This window comes from Mytilus edulis, chromosome 9 (assembly GCF_963676685.1).
Source record: "Mytilus edulis chromosome 9, xbMytEdul2.2, whole genome shotgun sequence".
Lineage (NCBI taxonomy): Eukaryota > Metazoa > Mollusca > Bivalvia > Mytilida > Mytilidae > Mytilus > Mytilus edulis.
The window spans coordinates 26,502,038-26,527,817 of NC_092352.1; the positions used below are offsets into that span (position 1 = coordinate 26,502,038).

The 25,780-nt window shown below is 32.8% G+C and overlaps 2 protein-coding genes across 4 annotated transcripts in view; one reads left to right on the forward strand and one right to left on the reverse strand.

The window, feature by feature from the left end:
• LOC139487941 (eukaryotic elongation factor 2 kinase-like) overlaps positions 1 to 1,557 on the reverse strand; it is a 29,225-nt gene extending 27,668 nt beyond the window's left edge. For 2 of the 3 annotated variants that reach the window (XM_071273187.1, XM_071273186.1), the window contains exon 1: positions 1,338 to 1,477. The gene's annotated coding sequence lies outside the window, so the exon portion shown is untranslated. Of the gene's footprint in view, positions 1 to 1,337 lie in introns of all 3 variants that reach the window. The other variant, XM_071273188.1, reaches the window with a different exon arrangement.
• Positions 1,558 to 13,940: 12,383 nt separating this feature from the next.
• Positions 13,941 to 15,065, forward strand: LOC139489889 (uncharacterized). The gene has a single exon (XM_071276734.1). It carries the CDS (start codon positions 13,941 to 13,943, stop codon positions 15,063 to 15,065), a length of 1,125 nt encoding a protein of 374 aa, XP_071132835.1.
• Positions 15,066 to 25,780: the final 10,715 nt, after the last annotated feature.

The following is a 25,780-nucleotide window of genomic DNA, read 5'->3' on the forward strand; positions in this document are numbered from 1 at the left end:
CATACAATAAATAACTCCTTTTAATTTGAACTTAATTACAAAAGAAAACTGTGCGGTCCAGCTATATTTTGCAGTGGCGCACCCCCCCTTTATTTTTGCCGATCAATGCATTTGTATCGGGACATATGTTTTGCACCCCCCCTTTGCCCTGGGTGCCCTGGGTTAGCACCCCCCCTTTCGAAAATTCCTGCATCCGCCCCTGTTTTGTAGACGAAACGCGTGTCTGGCATACTAAATTATAATCCTGGTACCTTTGATAATTATTATTGAATGAGCATAAGGAGATGACATTGAACAGCAATATCAGTCATGTCACTGAACAAAAGAATGATTATACATCATGTACATGGACACACAATAATAAATTTAAATAAAACCCAAATTGCACGTACCAAATTAAAATGTAGCAAAAATAGCAAAGGAAATCTTACTGTTTTCTTAGACTAAACAATTTGTTTACTCCTGACTTGACATATGCATTATGCATGTCTTTCAATGTAGCTTAACTTATATAAATATAAACAAAAAGCTCATAGTAGATGTCAATAAATATAGTTTTCACTCGAAAAAGTAAAAATCAACAGAAACGGCACCATGCATCCACAAAAAGTCATCTTTTTAAAATGAGTCATCAAAATATGTTACAGGCATCCATTTCTTAAAAAATGAATAGAAAGCATGGACTATTATCAATTTGTTTTAAATATTTAAAGAAATAAAACAAAACATCAATTATTCGATTATTACCCATGTGAATTTAAGCATGGATGCAATTTTGATACTTCTCATTAATTACAGAATCATGGATCGTTTGGATGTTCAATTGTTGGTTTCAATTTTCTATGATTCTGTATGGATTAAAAGTTAAATTGGTAGAACTTTGTAGTAAATATGGATACATCTACAAAAGAAACTTTTATCTGGATCATAAATAAACATAGGTAAAAAAATACTGTCAAAATAGGTGCAATTTGTGTACCTTACCGAACAATGACAGTACACCTTTGTCACATATATATGACATAATTCTTTATTTATACATATTGGTATAAGGTTTATTCTTATTTTTCTAAATGTCCTCCTAGTATGAACCATAGAAGTGGTACATGTGTAGACAAATGAAGGTTCATATCCAGGTCATAGAAAACCCTAAAAGGCTAAAATGATATTAATTCATGGAATTAACCCCACCATTTCCAAATAGGAATTTCTATTAAAAGAAGTTTCATCACACTAAATATAGGGAAGTATAGGATAAGTAATACATGAGCTGTGGAAAGTTGTCACGCATGCATGGAACTGTTAATGCGAAAAGAAATATATATAGCATGGCCTACCATCATCAGGACCGACATAAAACAATGCCTTTATTCCTTTACAACGTGGGTATACAATTGACAGCAACAATCCAAATACACTGAAGTAATGTTTGTATTTCCCAAGTTTCAGTTCTATTTACAGTTTTGTTGTAACCAATAAAAAACAGCCGAGTAAAGCATGTGGTTTCTGTCCTCCAAGTTGTTTACGTACTTTCGGTATATTCGGTTTACGTGCAACAAAGGTCAATGTCGATCAGACTCGAAACATCCCGAATGTTGAAAGTGTCTAATCATGATTAATGACTGTGATCTGTGATTAACAAGAGGCCAACGTGCATGAACAGAAGTAACAGCTTTCGTGTACTACGTTTTATCAGAGACATATAGTAGATCATAATACGTCTCTGGTTTTTTTCTTCTAAAGTCTTATAATTGATTTATAACAGGATTGTAAAACACTTCTACGAATTAAAAGAGGCTTTAAGGCATGCATATCGAGACTATGAAGAATTTGTATAGTCCTTGAGAATATGTGATATGTAGCTTCGTTTCGTGTGTATTTCAGTATCTATAGACACCATCTCATCTAATTAACTATTGACTAGTAAATTGTTTAGGGGCCAGCTGAGGGACGCCTCCGGGTGCGGGAATTTCTCGCTACATTGAAGACCTGTTGGTGACCCTCTGCTGTTGTTTTTTATTTGGTCGGGTTGTTGTCTCTTTGACACATTCCCCATTTCCATTCTCAATTTTATTGAGTGACCTCCGAATACCTCCGACGACCATATACGTCATATAACTTAAATAAATAGATAAATAGATAAAGCGAACTCGTGCAATTGGATTTTTCTAGGCCTGTATAATTTTTATTTTAGATTAAAAATATATGTTAATCATCGATTTTAACTGTAAAAGAAGATTTATTTGTGAATCGAATATTAGTCTATCAAATGACTTACCTTTGTTTCACTTTCAATGTTGAATGTGACATTCCTTTCCTTTGAATAAATATACAGACCCACAATTCATACATAATGATTATCTATTTCTAGCTAAGTGACCAATGCTTTAACCCCCCCCCCCCATAAAGCATTTTTTTTTTTTTATATTTCTATATATATATTGTGGCATAACATCGTGGCCACAAGTTAATTTGTGGTATAACATCGTGGCCACAAGTTATTTTTTTTCTGTTTAGTATTAAATTTATATTAAGATCCATTTTGTTACATCTTGTGAACAATTTTATTTGGCAATCGCCAATGGCAGTCAGCAGGGTTAAAGAACATCAGTTGTTCGACCTGTTAGTCAAATGCGTTTTGTTTAAATATACTTTTTCACTTTTTTGGTCTTTTCGAAAATGTTGTTTGTGCTGTTTTAGACCCTTCTACAACGAAATTTGTTTTACATGCACACGTATAAAAATTGCGGCTTTTATCCAACGCAAACATAGGTTTGAACGTAGTTTTCAATTTAGACTCGTTTATATATATATATGTATTTAGACCCTTCTACAACGAAATTTGTAACATGCACACGTATAAAAAAAAATTGATCCAACGCAATCATATGTTTGAACGTTGTTTTCAATTTGGACTTTTTATTAGCTTGTAAAGACTTGTAAAGGCTGGTTTCTATTCAAAATTTTATGATATACTAAAGCTGAGACTACTATAGTAGACTGAAGTAAGTGTATAAAAACAATTAAAAAATTGTGTGTCAATATGTTTTTTTTTTAACAGAGTTTTTCAAGTCTTTTTTCATATTAATGGTGCAAGACAAGGAACTAGCTTGAGCCTAAATTTATTTGATGTACACTTACAATTTCATTACATTGACAACGATGTGTGAACAAAGAAGTTATTCAATCATTATGTATGTTTTTCCTCATAACATGTTTAAATATTTGCGGTATTTAAAAAAAAATCAGATAAAAATAGTATATGATATCAACCTTTGTAAGAGTCTGTCATAATGGGTTCAGAAAATAACAAATCCTGGATTAGTAATTCGTGTATAAGAAAACCATTGTCTTAGTATCCGAAACTTGATTATTTATTCCACATCCCCAGTTCATCTAATTATATTTAACTTATTTGTTTAACCTATAACACGAAACCAAACAGACCACAACAAATCCAATTACACGAGGTCGCTATCAATTTATATTTATGTTTATTTTTATATCGTGTTATCTTAGTTTTCAGAGGTCATCTCTATAGTTAATTTATAAATAGCGTCTTGACTAAAATACACATGAAATTCTGATATATCTATATCTTATCTAGTATATACATTAGAAACTGTTTACTTCAAACTTTTTGTAACTTGGGTCTGTGTTTTAGTATGTTATAAACAGGCAAATATAAGAATTTGAGTCATATCGGTGAACATGATTTTGACAGCTAGTTCCCTTTTAAAATGCTTAATAAAGGAATTCAGTTTGAGATGTTTTTTTGGTAGGAGCACTTTTATATAATTAATTAATAACCTTTTCAACACACTGTCGGAATTCCAATGGGAACCAATTGTGCCCCTCTTCTTGCCGACTTGTTTCTTTATTATCATAAGGCTGGTTTCATACAGGAATTTCTTAGGAAGAAAGATAAGAAGTTAACAATATCATTGAACTTTACTTTCCGCTATAAAGATGATAATTCAAAATTCGGTGACAAAGTTGAACGCATCTATCCCATCGAACTAGAGATATAGGATATACTATATACAGTTAAGTCTGCCACATATCTTGATTTACATCTAGAAATTGACAATGAGGCTCGGTTGAAAACAAAACTTTACGACAAAAGAGATGATTTCAGCTTCTCAATTATGAACTTTCTATTTCTACGTAGCAACATTCCAGCAGCGCCTGTATACAGATACGATATTCCATGGCCTTTATTTCCTATCATAATTTCATCGATAGAAGGTTGATGCTCACAAGAAAACTATTAAACCAATAGTTCCAAACGGTGAGGTTGAAATCATCCCTTCATTATTTTACAGACGCCATCACGAGTTGGTTGACCGTTATGGAATAACCGTTTCACAGAAGATATCGGATATGTTTTGAGTTATTTCTCTTTGAATAGAACTTTTGATAATTTGGGTGATGCATCTTTTTGCCTATTTAATATCCCCTAAAAGATAAGAAATGATTACTAGTAAAGAAGGTTACACTTCGTGTAATTTAGAAATTAGAAAATTGAATTTATCAAATATAAGCAAATTAGCATAACAAAAACCCCGACTATTTATTTTTTGTTGAAATCAAACAATTTGAAAGTATTTTTTTTTCTTACACAAACTGATCCACATGAGGGTCCAAATAATCTATAATGAAGGGATAACTACAAGTATCACATAAAATTAACATTATCAATGATCCATAAAAATAAGACAAAGTAAGCTATCATGCCAGATAATATATGCACACCTTTCAATTATTCCATATACCAGCGATAGTGGCCATTTCAATTATTGTACCTGTGAAACAAATCAAACCACACAATCTTAACTTTGAGCAATGCACCAAATGCAATAAAGTCATTGTGGTATGACCAATGCCGAAAAACATCTGCTCAAAGTGTTATTAGGTACTATGTGACATCTGGACTGTGTACTACAACTAGTGGATATTAAGACATTTACTATCGCTCTGACCCCAAAAGGTTACATCACAACAAATTATCTAATATGAAATGAAATTATCCAAACCCATGTTAGGCATACAATCTCCAATACAGTGCCAGTTAAGTGAACATAATCCTACAATCTCCTGGAAATGTTTGGAATGTGACTTGCTGATGTGTAGTGTTTGCAAGGATAATACACATCATAAAAAATCAAAACTGCCGGAGAACATAAGATTTTTGATATCAAGGATATAGAGAAAAAAATCACCGTCCATCAAAGATATTCGTAGTACACTAGACTCTACCAAATATTACACCAATGTTAATATAAATATGGTTTAAGAATATCAAACTGAATTCGGAGGGGTTAATTAACTGGCAATATCCTTAGATGATTCATTGTTTATTGGTGATGGATTGCTGAAAACAAAATGAAAGCTATACATTAAAGGTGATATCCGGTTTCAACATTCAGATTTCAAGCTTAGCTATAACTCCGTTAGCTACTTGGTGACTAATTTTGAAAGTTTTAGACACTCTTATAATTTGAATCCATATCGGCCAATATGTATTAATGTTCTGAGAAAAAATGAGGTGCTAGTTGGAGCTAGACATGCTATCTAAAACAAGGGTAAAGTAATAGTTATACTTATGAACTATGGGAGAAATTATCAAAAAAGTGTATGGTGAAGACCAGACCAAAGGTTTTTTATTTCCAGGCCCATAGAAAACAACTGCAACTAACAATGATCATATTTTTGTGATTCATTAATTGCTGATCAAAATCAAAATATTGTGGAAACTCGGGTAGAATTTGAAATAACTAATACCTATTCTGGACATTCAACCTTCAAAACCTTTACACCAATTAATTTAACATAAACCCCCGAAACAATTTTATTGTTGACTTCAACTTGTTGACATGCATGTACAGCAGTAGTCTCCATATCTTAAATTCCTAGGCGACCTGGTCACATATATCATCACATATGACAAAGGGATACTGCAGAATCCCTATTTCATAAGACTTGCAATGGCAGGAAATTTGTTTGTTGTATATAGGAACAACTGATGAAGAGGAAAGTAGAGACGAAGGCAAACTACTGTAAATTCAGAATTTATTGCGAGGTTTTCATTAATGCGAATAATGCGACTGGGAGAGGTTCGCAATAATGAGAATTCGCATTTTTATACTGGATACACATATGATATGTCATATCTCTATGCAGATTTTCCTGACATCGCCATTTATATTTAATGCGTTCCCTCAGTTTTAGTTTGTTACCCCGAATTTGTTTATTGTCCATTGATTTATGAGTTTTGAACAGCGGTATACTACTGTTGCCTTTATTTAGTCTCTGATTTCATCTAGTAAAAGCTGATAAGTGTTCCTTGCTGTGTACTGGAATCAAAATGAAGCTCTTATTTACAGTTGTTTTTTTAAATTGTATATTTCTTTTTGACAAATATTTCTTTAGTGTGAATATATGTCTGTTAATCATTCTACTAGGTTAAATTCTGCACATGATTTAATAAAAAAAATAGTTCCAATATTCTTGTAAGTGTACAAAAAATGAAAACATTAATATTTTTTATGAATATGCCTTTGAATGTTCGTGGCAATATTATTGGTTCATGCGTTTTGAATTATTGGCTTCAGACATCACTGGCAACAATAAGCATTAATTGCCATGGTCACCTGGGAAAATAAGGCATCTCCCAGATACAAGGAATTTTCAGTACTGAAAGATGCATGAAAAGAAACATAATGTAAATAGTGGAGAGGGTTAATCTTTAACTATAACATGAGGAAGATGTTGATCTGATATAAGTAAGAACAACCCCACCAAAGTTATGAGGAGAAACAATGAAATCATCACTAAGAATTTTACAGCTGTCATCATAAGTTTCATGATGGTTACAGTGTTGTAGTTTCTTAACATAATATTTAAAATCTGTTTGTCAAAGATCTGGGTGAGTGAGCATCCGGGTGAGTTATCAAACATTAAACTTGGATTTTTAATGTTCCTGACTCTCTCCCATACTACTTGTACTGGAAATAATAGGAATTATTTGAAAAAGAAAAGTAAAAGATAACAAGGGGATATCCAAACGCATAATTCTAAATAAAGGCACTAGTAGTATATCGGTGTTCAAAATACATAAATCGATTGAGAGAAAACAAATCTGGGCTACAAGCTAAAACCGGGGGAAGCACATCAACTATAAGAGGAAAAAAAAGGAACAACAGAAACACTGATGCAACAAAAAAACAAACGCCAATATACATAGAAACGATATATTTGATAACAACTGCCATTCCTTACTTGGTACAGAAAATTTTAAGAGTAAATGATGAGTTGAACCTTGTTTGGTGGTTAGCCAAACCTCCCGCTTTATTTTAATGTTTAAAATATCGCTTAATCAGACTGACGACAATGACATGACTAAATCATTAAAAAAAAACGACATGAAGACTAACAGCAGTAAACAAATCACAACATAGAAAACTTGAGACTGAGCAACTTAAAATAGGGGTGATCTCAGACGCGCTGGAAGGGTAATCGAATCCTGCTCCTCATTTCATACTCTTCGTGTTACTCATTGAAGGGTGATTCATGCATCGAAGTATTTGCTTTTTATGTGGACATCTACCAGCAAAGACACATTTTAAGTTTTTTTTAAACTGATTAAAGAAATACTATTAGATTTCTTTTTGACCTGACACAAAAGTCAATCCAGATAAATGACCTTAATACCTTGATCTCTTATATCCATCATAAGCAAGTTCTTCTTATTTCCTTTCTGTCAATGTTGCGAGGTGACATATTTTTTTTTACTAAATGCCATCATATCGATAGCTAACATAAATGACTGGGACTTTTAATAATACACCAATGTTGAAAATGATATACCAGAAACTTGAAACTTGATATGTTCATCACGACTCCTGATTTTACTAGTAATTTAACATCTAAAACATATTATACTAAATCTTTCGAGCCTCTGGACTGTTCCACGGACAATGTCGTGTACGGAATCGAATGTACTTTGTGTGGACTACTTTATGTTGGTGAAACTCGTCAACTTTTGCGTAAAAGAATGAATCAACACCGGTCTGATAAAAAGATCCTCAATTAAGGGTTCTTAATAACCATTTTAATCAACCTGACCATGATCCTTCTTTATCTATGAAAGTGCGCATCATTGAGAAAATTTATCACCACACAAATAGCCCTGTACTAACTACTCCTTTCCGCAAAGATAGAGAAAATTTCTGGATAAGGGAGTAAGGGACTGCAATGCCATATGGTTGCAATGATAATATTAAAGGATTAGGAAATTTGTCAAGTCCTGTCTGCAGTGATGTTAATGTAATGAGTTTATTTAATACTACCTTACGACAACAAAGTAGTCATGGGCAAAAACATTACTATCGGCCTAATGTAAAAAAGTCTTCCAAATCTAGTTGACCCTCTGGGAGCTTTGATGATCTTCTTTCACATCTTCATCATCCACTAGGGTTACATTACATAAGAACTATTCTCTTTTCACTGCCAGTTATTTTTCTAAAACGTTTGAGAGATTATGCACTTGACAAAGGAGGCACCAATACATTTTCTGCAATATACAGACTAGTCAGTATTGTTTGTGATGTAGCTCTTTTCCGTCTTTTCAAACCAGTAAGATCGGAACCTTTACATGAGGAAAAAGGGAAATTCCTTCCTGTTGATTTTGTCAATAGAGGAATTGATGCAATCAATATCTGCAACGTTCTACATCACAAGGAGGTAATATCTAAAATTCCTAATTATTTTCAAAATCAGTCTGTTCCTATTGTATCCTAGTTACAGTTACACCAAAACCATTGCACCTAAACTATTTAACTATAAACAAGCATTGCAGGACCTTGACTTAGAACAAAACATAAAAAAAACCTCCAACATGTGACTGTTCCCACTCGCCTTATAATTACAGCCCCTCTGGCCATGTTATAACTGGGGATTTAAACATAATTCAACTTGAAAATCTCCGAAAAAGGTGATTTCTCATGGTCCTAAGTTTAGAGAACCCCAACACATCAATTGGAACCATAACTTCAAAGTAATTGTGGATTCCATTGAGGACTACGCCAGAGCATGGGCTAAGCGAGAAGAAGTTGAACTGGGCACTTTGTCGGAATGGGTTAAACTATAGGGTCTCTGATAAAACGGCGCATTCACAAGTTGAAAAACTGTGTGACCGATCGACCAAAGTCTGTTTTCAGAGACAAAGAGGCCATGAAATGTCTATCATCTCTTCATAATAAGTATGTTGTTGTTCCTGCGGACAAAGCTTCAAATAATATTGTCTTTGTATGTAAATCGTATTACTACGAATGTCTTGTAAAAGAATTGGGTATAAAGGAGCAATCAGGTAATCCCACATACAAAGACATATCATTTGACAAGGATGAGTTTTTAGCAAATCATAAGTCCTTCATGGCTTCAATTAACATTACATTGAACACCAAATCAGAGGACTTACCTTGCAAAGCTTCATAAAATTCCGTACACACAACGGTTTATTGCTTGCTCATCTTCATGTTCCACTAAAGAATTGTCCATTAGATTGACTAAAACTCTGTCCGCATTGAAAGAGGGTCTTGTATACCATCATTTCACATGTGAAATTGAAAAATCGCCTTAAAGAAATAATCCACAATGCCTTTCAACATAAAAATGGTAGCATACGCTATAAATTTATTAATTGGGGATTTCATAAGGCATATTTCGTTAATAGTGACCAACAAAAAGTTAAAACATGCTACATAGAAGAACAAGTGGTCAGTGTGCTGGAGTTTCTTATCGACAACATATTTGTTGAGTTTGGAGCTAACGTGACGGTACCCGAATTGCACCTATTTTGACAGTTTTTTCACCTACGTTTTTTTATGATCAAGAAAAAAATGTCCATACTGTGTTTATTTTGTAGCCCTATCCTTCTTTATTGTATAGGTACACCAATATAATTTTGAATCCATATTGAGTCATAAAAAAATGGGTTTGAATCAACCTCCAAACTATCCATGATTCTATAATGAGGAGTACCCAAATTGCATCCATGCTTAAATTCACATCGTCAAAAGTCTAATAACCGAGCTTTTGTTTAATTTCTTCAAATATTTTGAACAATTGGATATTAGTCCATGCTTACTCTTCATATTTTACGAAATGGATACTTATAATATATTGTATTTGCTAATTTTAAAAAGATGACGTTTTGATGACGTCGCATGGTGACGTTTTCGTACATTTTGCTTTTTCAGTAAACAGTTCATCTGTTGATAAATACAGTGAACGTTTTGTGTATATCTAAATATGTTTACCTATGTTGAAAGACGTGCATAGTATCAAATCATAAAAATACAAATTGTTTAGTCTCTAGGAAATCTTGTAAGATTTCCGTTGCTATTTTTTCTAAATAGGTGCAATTTGGGTACTCGGTGCCATTTGGGTACCCTTACGTTAGACTTTTCCAACAAATTGTCGGCATTCCCATGGGAACAAACTATGCGCTTCTTCTTGCCGACCTCTTCTTATTTTCTTATGAATCGGAGTTCCCCCCCCCCCCCCCCCGACACTTGTCAAAAACAAGAGGATTAAAGAAGCCAGATTATTTAATTTCACTTTCAGATATATTGATGATGTTCTTTCCATAAACAATCCGAACTTTTCTGATTCGGTTCCATTAATATATCCCCCAAAAACTAGAGATTAAAGAAACAACAGACACAGCTTCCTCCGCCTCATTTTTAGACTTATATCTCGAATTTAACTTACACAGTCATCTCAGTACCAGAATCTATGACAAACGAGATGATTTTACTTTTGAAATTATAAATTTCCCCCACCTTAGTATCAAAATACCAACTTCACCTGCATATGGGATATATATTTCCCAACTGATTCGATATTCAAGAGCTTGCAGCTCCTACTCAGACTTTGTAAAACGTCATCAGTGTCTGAGTAGAAAGTTGATGAACCAGGGGTATGTCAAAGAACGTCTCGTCCTTTTTCTAAAAAAGTTCATCGGAAGGTACCAAGACCTTGTTGATAAATATTCCGTATCAACTTCACAAATAAAACACGATGGTCTTGATGTATAGATTCTGCGTACTGATGTTGTTTATCATCTTAACAACGTGCTTTATAGTTCTTTCATTTGTCTTATTTGTTCTATTCTTAATATTACTTTTACTGTTTACGTGGCTCGATACTTATACATCTCGTCAATGTGTTTGTATTGTCTTTCATTTTTTGGTGGCGTGTTTTGTATATATGCGACTTTTTGTATTTCTTTGGTTCTTATAACGTGACTCTGTACTTTAAAAGATCCCGTCAATATGATATTGTTCTATTTTATGTCATTATGATATATTTCTATTATGAATTACAAAATACGTTGAACCATAAACGTCAAAATCATTCAATCGCGTAGTGGAATTAACTATTTGTGGATTCTTATAAATTCTATATATAACTTTTGGACTATTTTCAATCTCGGTCTATTTCTGAAATTTATTCTTACATACTTTTGATTTTTTAACCCTAGATGCTAACATTGCCTATGTAAATTTAAAAATTGTTTGTATGCACATTGAATGACAAATCTATGTGACGTGTAAATTTGCTGACGTCAGGCACACAAATGAATGAATGTGTTTGTAGATAGATGTTTTTGTGTTCTGTTAAATTGTTCCTTTTAAAATTGTTATACGATGATGACTGATGTACCCATATTTTGACTATTTCATTTATTGTGTCAGTTTAATAGTTAACACATCAATGTAAATATAACGGAATTTGATGAGACTGTCATCAAAATGAAAGGGGTAGCGCTATAAAACCAGGTTTAATCAACCATTTTCTACATTTGAAAATGCCTGTACCAAGTCAGGAATATGACAGTTCTTGTCCATTCGTTTTTGATGCGTTTTGTTATTTGATTTTGCCATGTGATTATGGACTTTCCGAATTGATTTTCCTCTAAGTTCAGTATTTTTGTGATTTTACTTTTGAATCCTTTTATCTATGATACTGAGCATAAGAAAGTTCAATTAATGTTCTGTACATTACATTAAATGAGCATGAGTTGGGTGTCAAATTCAGAATCACATTCATATTTTGACTCAAATTGTCATATTTGATTTACAATATAATAAAACGTTTGTCCAAATTACAATAAGTCTGAAATAAACACTTAACAATTCAAATAATTAAAATCGATAATGCATATTAGCATTTCGTCTGTATTTTAGTCTAGACGTGATCTAATTCATCATAGGGATCACCCCGAAGACTGCCGACGGTCACATAACCCGATTTAAACATAAACATTTATATAAATAGATAGTGACCTTGTGCAATTGGACTTTTCAGGCTCTGTTTGTTGTCAATTTATAGGTAATCATCGTTTTTGCCTTTATAAGAAGTTTTTTTGTGGACTGAATCAGTCAACGAAATGGTCCATTTTTGTTTCACTTTCAATGTTCACGCGCGTTTGGCGTACTAAATTATAATCCTGGTACCGTTTATAACTTTTACACTACTGGGTCGATGCCACTGATGGTGGACGTTTCGTCCCCGAGGGTATCACTAGCCCAGTAGTCAACACTCTGGTGTTGACATGAATATCAATAATGTGGTAATTTGTATAAATTTCCTGTTTACAAAACTTTAAATTTTTCGAAAATCTAAGGATTTTCTTATCCTAGGCATAGATTACCTTAATTAGCCGTCTTTGGAACAACTTTCCAGATGTTGGATCCTCAATGCTCTTCAACTTTGTACTTGTTTGGCTTATAAAATATTTTGATATGAGCGTCACTGATGGGTCTAATGTAGACGAAACGCGCGTCTGGCGTACTAAATGATAATCCTGGTACCTTTGATAACTTTTGCCATTCTGTTCCTTAGTGTTGCTGAACACGACTACTACATGCGTTACCAATCTCTAGCTTATTGATTAAATTGAAGGTCACATGAATACGGATTCAATGATGTCGAATTATTCACCTGCAAGTGAATAATTATTCATCAGGAATGTTGCATTGTTTATTTTGACAAAGTTAAACCAAATTGGCTGCTAAAACGAATTATTATTTCTCTATTTCACTATTCTTAATGATTGAGCAAAAACATAATATATTCTAACTGTTTTATATCTCGAAGCGAATGTTCCTTTTAAACAATCTAACTAGGTGACGATCTGGTATGTGGTCTACTCAACATAACTTACATAAAAAAAGAGGTATTGAATCAATAATATGGTAACCCAAACATATTTTAAAATTTTATAACACAAGGCACTATATAACACCAAATATGGCACATAAAAGACTACAATTTTTCTAACATTAAGCATGGTTAATAAGTTGATACAGAAGAAGATATTTCTAATGAAACAATTACAGATATAAACTATATTCCAATGAGTCGGTCCTTTTAGTTTGTTTTTTTTTTAAATTGTGACCGGTAGGTTTCTAATCGTATATTCGTATAGCATATTGAGACTAATCATTGGCTTACTCAGCCATATGTCTTTGATCAATTTAAGACTCTACCACACGTAAGTCTCAACACAAAAAATGAGAAGTAATATGAAAGGTTGAAACACCATCCGAACTCCTTTTAAGCAATAATAAATATTTTCCCGTAATTTACTCCATATTTAAGCAATGATCCTCATCATAAATATTTTTAACTGACAATTTGGCTAAAATAACTGCTATGTTATTTCTCAATACATACTACAAAATCAAATTGTATATACGAATCAGATAATCATCTTCATTGTATTCAAATCCAATGTATACGTTATTTTGATTTTATGATAATTCAGTCATATGAAAAATCGAACTGTCCTAATTAATTACCATTTAAATTTTTAAAACATATGTTATACTAGTACCGTATGTAAAAACAAATACTAGTAGTCTAACAAAATGGATTTATCAAAATCCCAGTCAGGACCACAATCAATAACTCAGTTTGAATTATGTGAGTCTGATCCTAAAATCTCCAGGAAATGTTTCAACATATTTATGTGTGTTGCATGTAAGAATAACATTCATCCTGAAAATGAAACTGCTTGGAAACAAAAGAATTCAGATATTAAACAAATTGAGATTCGGGACGACAGAGGCAGAACAACATCAGACATCCGCGACGGTCCTGCCAGTGTTGATGTAAGTGTTGTTGAAGAATATCAAACCACATTGAAAGGTGTTTTTCAGTTGGCTGTAAATACTGTAGATTATTCATTTTGGATTGGTGATGGTGACCATAATAAGGAATTGAAATTGTTTAACTCGCATACAGCATTGCAGAAAATAAAGCCTGACGGAAATATGTTAAAAGTGATATATAGTTATAACTTTCATATTTATGACATGGCCATTACTCCTGGTAATGATTTACTTATAGCTACTGAGGGTCCAATACTGAAACAGATCAGTGGAAAAAATAAAATTAAAGATTCAGTTTATGATTTGGACCCATATCAACCTTTGTGCATTCATGTTACCAAAGACAATAATGTCATAGTAGGAGCTGGAATTGAAGGAAGAAAAGATAGAATTGTTATAGTGATGGACCAAGAGGGAAATAACAAAAAAGTGTATGATGAAGACATGATTCATGGTATTTCATTTACTTCACCTTTACGATTAACTGTAACTAACAATGATAATATTTTTGTGATTGATATGATGCATGAAGAACACAGAGGAAGAGTGGTGGTGCTGGGACAGGATAACATTATCAATACGTACTCTGGACAATCCACCATCAACACTGAAGATAGACCGTTTATCCCAAGCGATCTGACAGCAACCCCTGCTAACAATGTTATTGTTGTCGACATGTATACCAGTAGTCTCCATATTCTAAATTCCCCAGGGAACCTGATTACATACATTAGCACTACAGAAAAAGGGATTGTGCAGAATCCATTTTCAATATGCCTTGCAATGGAGGAAAATGTCTGTATATTGTTTATGGGCACAATTACTAAAACTGATAGTAATGAAAAAAGCAAACTATATAAATTGCACTTAATAGGATGTTAATTAAAAATAGTTTAGACAAATGTTTTTATTGGTAAAATATGCTTAACATTAAAATTGTGTAAAACACTTAATTTAAATAAACTCCTCATATATTCCGTAAACGAGAGGTTTTCGTTAATGTCATTCCCATTTAATCTCTAGTCTAGCTTTATCTCTGGTAATTATGTTGGACTGGGGATAAGGTGTCAAATTAATTCAATGTTTTACTTTTTGAGGTTGCAATTGTCTTTTTACACAATAAGACTTGCTTTTCACCTCTTTTCATTTTTAGATTTATCAAACAATAAATATGTGTTTATATGCCATAACTGTGAAACCTGCTTACTCTCTTAGTTTGTTGTATTTTTAACATCCAATTATTATAATAAAAAAAAAAGATTTGGTATGATTGAAACTCTCAATAAGAAAACCAAATAACACAGAAATTAATCGATAGGTCATCGTACGGCCTTCAATTATAGGAGTAGCACATACCGCAAAGTCAGCTGTAAAAGATCCCGAAATGACAAACGTAAATCAATTCAAACGATAAAACTAATCGAATGAGTAATTTTACAAACTATTATTGCGAACCCTATCTTAGTTTTCCATAGATTCACCTGCAAGTTACCTGTCCATTTAAACTTTTGTAAGTCCTATTGTCCCATCTAACAAATACAACAGGTATTGTTCTCTGTGTAGTTTATTCACTGGGACCTTTAAATTTCTTCTAGGAGAAATATATCACTCATTGATTAATTTACCTGACCAAAAAATTATCTTCTTTTTTATTGAAATACTTCTAATAACTCACATAAACTGTATGCAATATTGTATTTATTCAATATTATCATTAATATATTTTCAATCTGTTCAATATAAAATCTGGTTTAATACTAAAAAGTTTATTTCAGACACATTTTTTAGTATTTTCCAATGAATTTACATGTTTTTGTCGTTGTTCATTTATAGACTTATGTTTATGAAGACCTTAATTTAAAAATAATAATATTCAATTTTTTATTTATCAAACACACAAAAATATTGAATATTTGATCAGAAATCAACTTTTAATTTTTGAATTAGTATTACAAATGTAATATTGAACACATTAAAAACGAGTTACTCCAGGTATCGAATAAATACAACACCACATGCAGTTTTGTGAGTCCTTACTTAGTATTGGTATAAGTTTTTTTTCTTCATTGACAGTTCAATTTTTTACTCAGGTAGATTAATCAATGAGTGATATATTTCTCCTAGAAGAAATTTAAAGGTCTGAGTGAATAAACTACACAGAGAACAATACCTGTTGTATTTGTTAGATGGGACAATAGAACTGCCAAAAGTTTAAATGGACAGGTAACTTGCAGGTGAATCTATGGAAAACTACCATAGGGTTCGCAATAAACGAAAAACAAAATAAAATACACAGATACAAATGAACACCACCACTGAATTACAGGTTCAAAGATTTGAGATAAAAGAGGGACGAAAGATACCAAAGGGACAGTCAAACTCATAAATCTAAAACAAACTGACAACGCCATGGCTAAAAATGAAAAGGACAAACAAACAACAGCACACATGTCACAACATAGAAAACTAAAGACTAAACAACACGAAACCCACCAAAAAACTAGGGATGGTCTCAGGTGCTCCAGAAGGGTAAGCAGATCCTGCTTCACATGTGGCACCCGTCGTGTTGCTTATGTGATAACAAATCCGGTAAATAGTCTAATTCGGTAGGTCACATTCATGAAAGGGAAAGGGGTTGTAGTTACGACGTAAGGAACATATCCGATATCATTTGTGAAACGGTTATTCCATAACGGTCAACCAACTCGTGATGAGGTCCGTAAAATTTACGAAGGGATGATTTCAACTTCACCATTTGGAACTCTTGGTTTAATAGCTTCCTTGTGAGCAGCAACCCTCTATCAAGAAAATCATGATAGGAAATGCAAGCACGGGAATATCGTATCAATTGAGAGATATATACCCCGTATGCAGGTGCTGCTGGAATGTTGCTACTTAGAAATGGAAAGTTCACAATAAGAAAGCTGAAATCATCTCTTTTGTCGTAAAGTTTTGTTTTCAACCGACCCTCATTGTCAATTTGTAGATGTTAGTCAAGATATGAGGCCGACTTAACTGTATCTGTAGTATCCTTTATCTCTAGCTCGATGGGATAGATGCGTTCCACATAGTCACCAAATTTTGAATTATTTAGTGAAAGAACAACATATATATAGTGGAAAGTAGAGTATAAGGATATTGCTAACTTTTTATCTTTCTTCCTAAGAAGTTCCTGCATGAAGTCAGCCTCATAATGATAAAGAAACAAGTCGGCAAGTAGAGGGGCACAGTTTGTCCCCATTGGAATTCCGACAGTCTGTTGAAAAACACGTCCTCCGAACGTAACAAATATGTTGTCAATCAAGAAATCAAGCATCTTGATAATATCAGTTTCAGAGAATTTTTTGTTTGAATCAGAGTGATCCTTAAAAAGTAGGATAATCAAAGTAATAATCTTAATCACTACAAAAAAAACAAATATATAACAAAAAAGTACAAAAGGGTATATAGACTGAGCACAATATCAAAAATGAAAGACGAGAATACAAAAATATCACAATTACGGGATTTATAAGTACAGAGCCACGTCGTATGTATAAAAAAACATAAAAAGGGATATAGACAAAGCACATAAGCAAAAATGAAAGACAAGAATACAAAAAATATCATAGAACATTTTCACAATGTCGTGTGTATAACTACAGAGTTACGTCAACTGGATATCATCATTACAGGGCAAATTTATTAATGATTTTCGTTTTTTTTTCGCTGTGTCGAAGGCCCATTGTTGACCCTGTGTCTTGGATGGGTTGTTGTCACTTTGTCACATTCCCCATTTCCCTTCTCATTTTTTAAAATTAATATAGAATAACTTTATAAGCCCAATTATGAAACAAATGCTCTTGATGAAATTCAATGAATATGTTCAATAAATTTGAAATGTGACTAATTAGAAATGAAAAAAAAATGTTATAGTTATTGATGTATTTACAATTTTCATCAAAAAGTGGTTTCCCGTTTCTGACTTTTGAATTTATCAGACTCATCAACGTTTTGAAGGATTAAAGACCTTTTAAATTTGAAGTCAATGCACAAGCATGTCAACTACAAACAAGAGTGCACACGCTGAAATGTCTTGCCTGCTTTACTGACTTAAAGAAAAATGGTATACTACAAGTTTCACATAAACTTGACGTTTTTGAATATCCATTACAATGAGGAACAGGTCAAATAAATCCTATCAGACAGACATATACACCTTACAATTATTCCACACACCAGTATAGTTGACCTATTGCTTATTGTAATAGAAAAGAATTACAAAAACATAAAACTGTCCAATGAACCATGACATTGAGATCAAGGTAGATGATACCAGCCAGGCTTAGAATATTTCTATATACCGAATATAGTTGACCCGCTGCTTACAATATCTGTGAGATGGACCTAATTTATTAACTTCAACCTTGATAACTGATCCATGAAATGTGGTCAGTTTAATAAAATTAACGGTACCAATTTTCTTGCACCAGATGCGCATTTCGACAATACATGTCTCTTCATGCAGTGATGCTCGTGGCCAAAATATTTGAAATCCAAAGCGTATATAAAAGATAAAGAGCTATAATCCAAAAGGTCCAAAAAGTATAGCCAGATCCGTGAAAGGAATCAGGGCTTTGCATGAGGGAGATACATTCCTTAATTTATAATAATTTCTATCATTAAGCGATCCCTGTCTGGCGGACACATTCACATTGAAAGGAAACAAAATGCAAAATATATTTATCTTATTGTTCATAATAAGTGAAAAGTTTTCATGACATGACGTGTTCAAAACGTTATTACAAAATTTTACTCATTTATGATCATTTATATATTTATATTTAAAAATTAATCACCGCCGTCATTTATTAGATTTAATTTTGGTCAACATAATCTGTACGATAATTTAAGTTTGAAGTTGGATTCATAACAGACTGCACATATGTGTATTATAGTTGATTGCTATTAATAAGTGTTGCAATATACATTGTGTTTGAGTGCAATATCAGTGTTTGGTTCTATTTTAGTCTTTAATCAATCCTAGTTCTGTCTTACTTTTGAGATATGGTTTTTCATGTGTGACGTGATTTTTCTGCTGTTTCAGATATTTCATAGGTTCAAATTTTTAATGCCTTTTCACCATCGTATGTGACGTAATTTTAATGCCTTTTCAACGTCGTATGTGACGTCATTTTCATAATTTACTGCGTTGAGGCCTGGACTGAGTCGGGTGTGTCTATTCTGTGTTGGTCATTCATTATGTATTCGTGTTTGTTTTATGTAATGAGTTAATACTTCAGTTTCATTATGTATATCTGTTATATTCATTTGATAAAATTTACTGTTTGCAATAGCATTAATTGTTCTAAATAATTAGGATGTTCTTATCCCAAGCATAAACCGTATTTGACACAACCTTTTTCAACTTTTGATCTTCAGTGCTGTACAACTTTGTACTTTTTTTCGCTTTCGATCTTTTATATCTGGGCGTCACTGGTGAGTCTTGTGTGGACGAGGCGCGTTTTTGGCGTATTAAATTTTAAACCTGATCGATGCTTTTTGTTATTCATTAATCATGTGTTTCTTTGTCTAATACGTTTTCCTATTTATTTGTATTGTAGTCCTGTAATATTATGTTGTCATTTCTATGTTATATTTAACATTGCCATTAAAGTGCGAGGTTTGGCATGCCACAAAAACAGGTTCAACCCACCATTTTTTCCTTTAAAAATGTCCTGTACCAAGTCAGGAATATGGCCATTGTTATATTATAGTTCGTTTCTGTGTGTGTTACAATTTAACGTTGCGACGTTTGTTTTCTCTTATTTTTGAGTGTAAATTGACATTGCGATAAGACGTGTCACGGTACTTGTCTATCCCAAATTCATGTATTTGGTTTTGATGTTATATTTGTTATTCTCGTGGGATTTTGTCTGATGCTTGGTCCGTTTCTGTGTGTGTTAGTTGCATTGTAGTGTTGTGTCGTTGTTCTCCTCTTATATTTATGCGTTTCCGTCAGTTTTAGTTTGTTTCCCCGATTTTGATTTTTGTCCATGGATTTATGAGTTTGAACAGCGGTATACTACTGTTGCCTTTATTTATGGGAACAACAACTTTAAAAAATGTAAATTACATTTTGCAATAATTATCAAAATACATTGAGCTATATCTAGGGGCGATAAAAATATTTGGAATCTCTCCGAAATCCACAACATCAGTGATTAAAGACTTACAAACCAAGTATTTTAGATTTTACAAAATGGTCTTATCCAAACCCCACTTCGGCTTACAATATCCAATTCAGTGTCAGTTATGTGAACTGGATCCTAAAATTTCCTAGAAATGTTTAAAGTGTGACTTACTGATGTGTGTAACTTGTAAGAATAACATTCATCCTAAAATCAAAACTGTTGGGGAACATAGGATAATACCTATAAAGGATATTGGGAAAGCACCAGCTGCTAGCAAGGATGTAGGTAGTAAAATCAGTCTGAGGTAAGGCTGTATGTAGTATATCACCCGTTATCAAGGATATTGGTAGAACCTCAGGTCCCAGTTAGCATTTTTATACGACCGCAAAATTTGAAAAAATTTTCGTCGTATATTGCTATCACATTGGCGTCGTCGTCGTCGTCGGCGGCGGCGTCCGAATACTTTTAGTTTTCGCACTCTAACTTTAGTAAAAGTGAATAGAAATCTATGAAATTTAAACACAAGGTTTATGACCACAAAAGGGAGGTTGGGATTGATTTTGGGAGTTTTAGTCCCAACATTTTAGGAATTAGGGGCCAAAAAGGGCCCAAATAAGCATTTTCTTGGTTTTCGCACTATAACTTTAGTTTAAGTAAATAGAAATCTATGAAATTTTGACATAAGATTTATGACCACAAAAGAAAGGTTGGGATTGATTTTGGGAGTTTTGGTTCCAATAGTTCAGGAATTAGGGGCCAAAAAAGGGCCCAAATAAGCATTATTCTTGGTTTTCGCACAATAACTTTAGTTCAAGTAAATAGAAATCAATGAAATTTAAACACAATGTTTATGACCACAAAAGGAAGGTTGGTATTGATTTTGGGAGTTTAGGTCCCAACAGTTTAGGAATTAGGGGCCAAAAAGGAACCCAAATAAGCATTTTTTTTTGGTTTTCGCACCATAACTTTAGTATAAGTAAATAGAAATCTATGAAATTTAAACACAAGGTTTATGACCATAAAAGGAAGGTTGGTATTGATTTTGGGAGTTTTGGTCCCAACAGTTTAGGAAAAAAGGGCCCAAAGGGTCCAGATTTAAACTTTGTTTGATTTTATCAAAAATTGAATAATTGGGGTTCTTTGATATGCCGAATCTAACTGTGTATGTAGATTCTTAATTTTTGGTCCCGTTTTCAAATTGGTCTACATTAAGGTCCAAAGGGTCCAAAATTAAACTTAGTTTGATTTTAACAAAAATTGAATCCTTGGGGTTCTTTGATATGCTGAATCTAAAAATGTACTTAGATTTTTTATTATTGGCCCAGTTTTCAAGTTGGTCCAAATCGGGGTCCAAAATTAAACTTTGTTTGATTTCATCAAAAATTGAATAATTGGGGTTCTTTGATATGCCAAATCTAACTGTGTATGTAGATTCTTTTTCCGTTTTCAAATTGGTTTACATTAACGTCCAAAGGGTCCAAATTAAACTAAGTTTGATTTTAACAAAAATTAAATTCTTGGGCTTATTTGATATGCTTTATCTAAATATGTACTTTCATTTTTGATTATGGGCCCAGTTTTCAAGTTGGTCCAAATCAGGATTCCATATCAAGTATTGTGCAATAGCAAGAAATTTTCAATTGCACAGTATTGCACAATAGCAAGAAATATCTAATTGCACAATATTGTGCAATATCAATTAATTTTCAATTGGAGTTATCTTTCTTTGTATAGAATAGTAGTTGATAATATATGTTGGAAATTTACCAGACATGACTATGATGTCATTTTCTATTTTTATTTGCCAATAACTTTATGTAAATAACTTCATTGGAAATTTGCCAATATAAAATGTTGCTGATGAAGCTTTTTTTCCTTATCTTATCTAAAATGTTTTTAGATAATGTATGTTGGACATTTGCCAGACATGACTATGATGTCATTTTCTATTTTTATTTGCCAATAACTTTATGTAAATAACTTCATTGGAAATTTGCCAATATAAAATGTTTCTGATGAAGTTTTTTTTATTGTTTTATACAATAAATAATGTATATTCACTTTTACTACCAACCAATCTTTACCATTCAGTGATAATAAGCACTTTATTTTACATTTTAATATCTTATGATGTATTTAAAAGAGTAGTTATTGTTGCAAACTCCATTAGAAATTTGAATTGATATCAGTTTTGGAAAAAGGGAAACGGGGATGTGAAAAAAAGGGGGGGGGGTTTAAATTTTTCTCATTTCAGATTTCATAAATAAAAAGAAAATTTCTTCAAACATTTTTTTGAGAGGATTAATATTCAACAGCATAGTGAATTGCTCAAAGGCAAAAAAAAACTTTTAAGTTCATTAGACCACATTCATTCTGTGTCAGAAACCTATGCTGTGTCAACTATTTAATTTTAGATTTAAAAAGTTTGAAGAAATCTTTAATTGATTTGTAAAATCTTGACATTTGTTTTGTGTAAAAAAAACCCATATAATGTCAAAAATTTGATCACAATCCAAATTCAGAGCTGTATCACGCTTGAATGTTTTGTCCATACTTGCCCCAACTGTTCAGGGTTCGACATCTGCGGTCGTATAAAGCTGCGCCCTGCGGAGCACCTGGTTCTAATGTTGATATAACTGTTGTTGAAGAATACCAAAACATTAAAGATGTTTCTCAAATGGCAACATCCTTAGTTAGATGATTCATTGTGGCTTGGTGATAGATGCGGCAATCAAAGTGGAATAAGATTATTCACTTCCCATTCAGGATTGCCGAAAGTGAAATATGAAGGCAATAAGCTGAAGGTGAAATATAGTTTTAACATTGATATTTATGACATAGCAACTATTCATGGTAATGACTTAGTTATAGCTACTAAAGGACCAAAACTCAAACAGATAAAAAGCGGAACAATTAAAGTTATAGACACTTTTTTCAACTTGGATCCATATCAGCCAGTAACTATTTATGTTACCAGAAAAATATGTTATAGAAGAAGCATGGATGGTATAGAAGGCAAATGTATGGTGGTAGTAATGGACCATTGGAAATATCACGAGAAAATATATGTTTATAGTAAGAGCATGCATGGTATAGAAGACAAATGTATGTTGGTAGTAATGGACCATGGGGAATATCACCAGAAAAAATAAATTTATAGTAGGAGCATGGATGGTATAGAAGACACATGTACGGTAATAGTAATGGACCATGGGGAATATCACCAGAAAAAATAAATTTATAGTAGGAGCATGGATGGTATAGAAGACACATGTACGGTAATAGTAATGGACCATGGGGAATATCACCAGAAAAAATAAATTTATAGTAGGAGCATGGATGGTATAGAAGACACATGTACGGTAATAGTAATGGACCATGGGGAATATCACCAGAAAAAATAAATTTATAGTAGGAGCATGGATGGTATAGAAGACAAATGTATGGTGGTAGTAATGGACCATGGGAATACCACCAGAAAAAATATGTTGAAGACAAGATAAAAGGTATTGCCTTCCCAACTAGAAATTCTGGAACTAGCAAATGCAATGAATTATGAAGGTGAAGGGAAGGATTGTAGTTTTAGTCATCAACTCGTAAGCAAAACCTTTTACACCATTTAATATAATAACAACACCTTCTGACAATGTCATTGTGGTAGATAACGATAGCAGTTCTTTTAACCTCTTGAACTTATTTGGTCATCTGATTACATTTACCAGCACTAAAGACAAAGGTATAGTTCAGAATCCATGGGATTTGCTATTACGAGCCTATTTAATATGTTGTTTATAAGAACAACGTCTACAGAGGGAAATACAGAAAGGCAAACTATCTATAATACTAAAATAACGAGGTCCAATTTGTCAGCCGTCATGGGGTAAAAACTACAAATCAAAGAATTGAACTTTATATATAGCTAATATAGGACAATGGTGTAGATTAAAAATCACACCACTCAAGACCCTTTTGTTTTCCACATAATTAATATTGCCAATAATTAACAAGTTCTGGGTCGAATCCGATACCAATACCAATAGTATATTCACCTGTTACCTATTACCTTATATGTATGTACCTTCCGCGTCTGACAGGCGCACCACCAAACGGGTGTATTTATGATTTTGCTATATGTATACAGATCTATACACGGGGTCATAATCACAGGGTTGACACTACTAAATTCAATCATTGTTAAATTGTTCCCTATTGTAGTATTTCAATCAGTAAGACTTTCTAAGATAACAATACGAATACTAAAAATATAGGTACAGTTTTCAATTTGTTAAATCAAAGAATTCAACTTTATTTATAACTAATATAGGACAATGCTGTTGATTAAAAAATACCTCATTCTAGGACCTTTTGTTTTCCAAATAAGTAATATCACCAATAATTGATAAGTTCCAGATCGACGTGTTCAAACAGAAAGATTTGAAAGTAGAGAAAACTGTGTATCTTATAATCGGCATGACTTTATCAGATGACAATTAATACCAAAACTAAAATAAGGCTTACACATAGTTATATACTTTAATTCAGTCACGGACCCGATATCACGGGTGTGTTCTAGTATAGCTAAACTTGACAGGTTGTTTATAACATTAGACTTACTAAAAAACACAATGTATGCTCTAATGTAAATATATTAACACCGAATACTAATGTTATATCTATGATAGTGGGATTTTCATCTAGTCCCTGGGAAAATTAAGTTAAAACTGATGAATGTTATTGGTAGTGTATTTCTAAAAGAGAGCTTATTCCATTTAATTTATATCCGTTAGAAGAAAAGCGAAATACCAAAAGGATATTCAAACTCAAAAGTCGAAAATATACTGTCAACGCCATGGTTAAAAACGGAAATACCAACAAAATTACAAAAGTACACAAAATGAAATCACAACATAGAAAACAAAAAAACTGAGCAACATGAACCAACCAAAATCAGGGGTGGTCTCGGATGCTCCAGAAGGGTAGGCAGATCTTACACAACATGAAGCACCCAATGTGTTGCTATTGTAATAACAAACCCGTTTATAAGAGAAACTTTGTATGTCACATCTGGAGAAAAGAATACTGGACTATAGTTCCAACAATTGGGACAGAGAAGTCGTCATCTGTGAAACAGATATTCCACAACGGTGAATCAACTCATGATGGCACAGGCAAAAGTAACAAAAAGACGCTTTCAACCTCACCAATTAAACTCTGATTTGCCTAGCTTCCTTGTGAGCAGTAACCCTCTTTCAAAATATCCTTATAAGAAATACGAGCTGTGGAATAATGTGTCAACTAGGAGATATTCTGTATGCATACGCGGCAGTATTGTTGCTACACAGAAATTGAAATTTCATAATTGGGAAAGTGAAATCATTTCTTTAGTCGTTAAGTTTTGTTTTCAATCGACCGTCTTGTCAATTT

Excerpts from the sequence above, each read along its gene's own strand:
- LOC139489889 (XM_071276734.1), top strand. The coding sequence starts at position 13,941 with ATGGATTTATCAAAATCCCAGTCAGGACCACAATCAATAACTCAGTTT.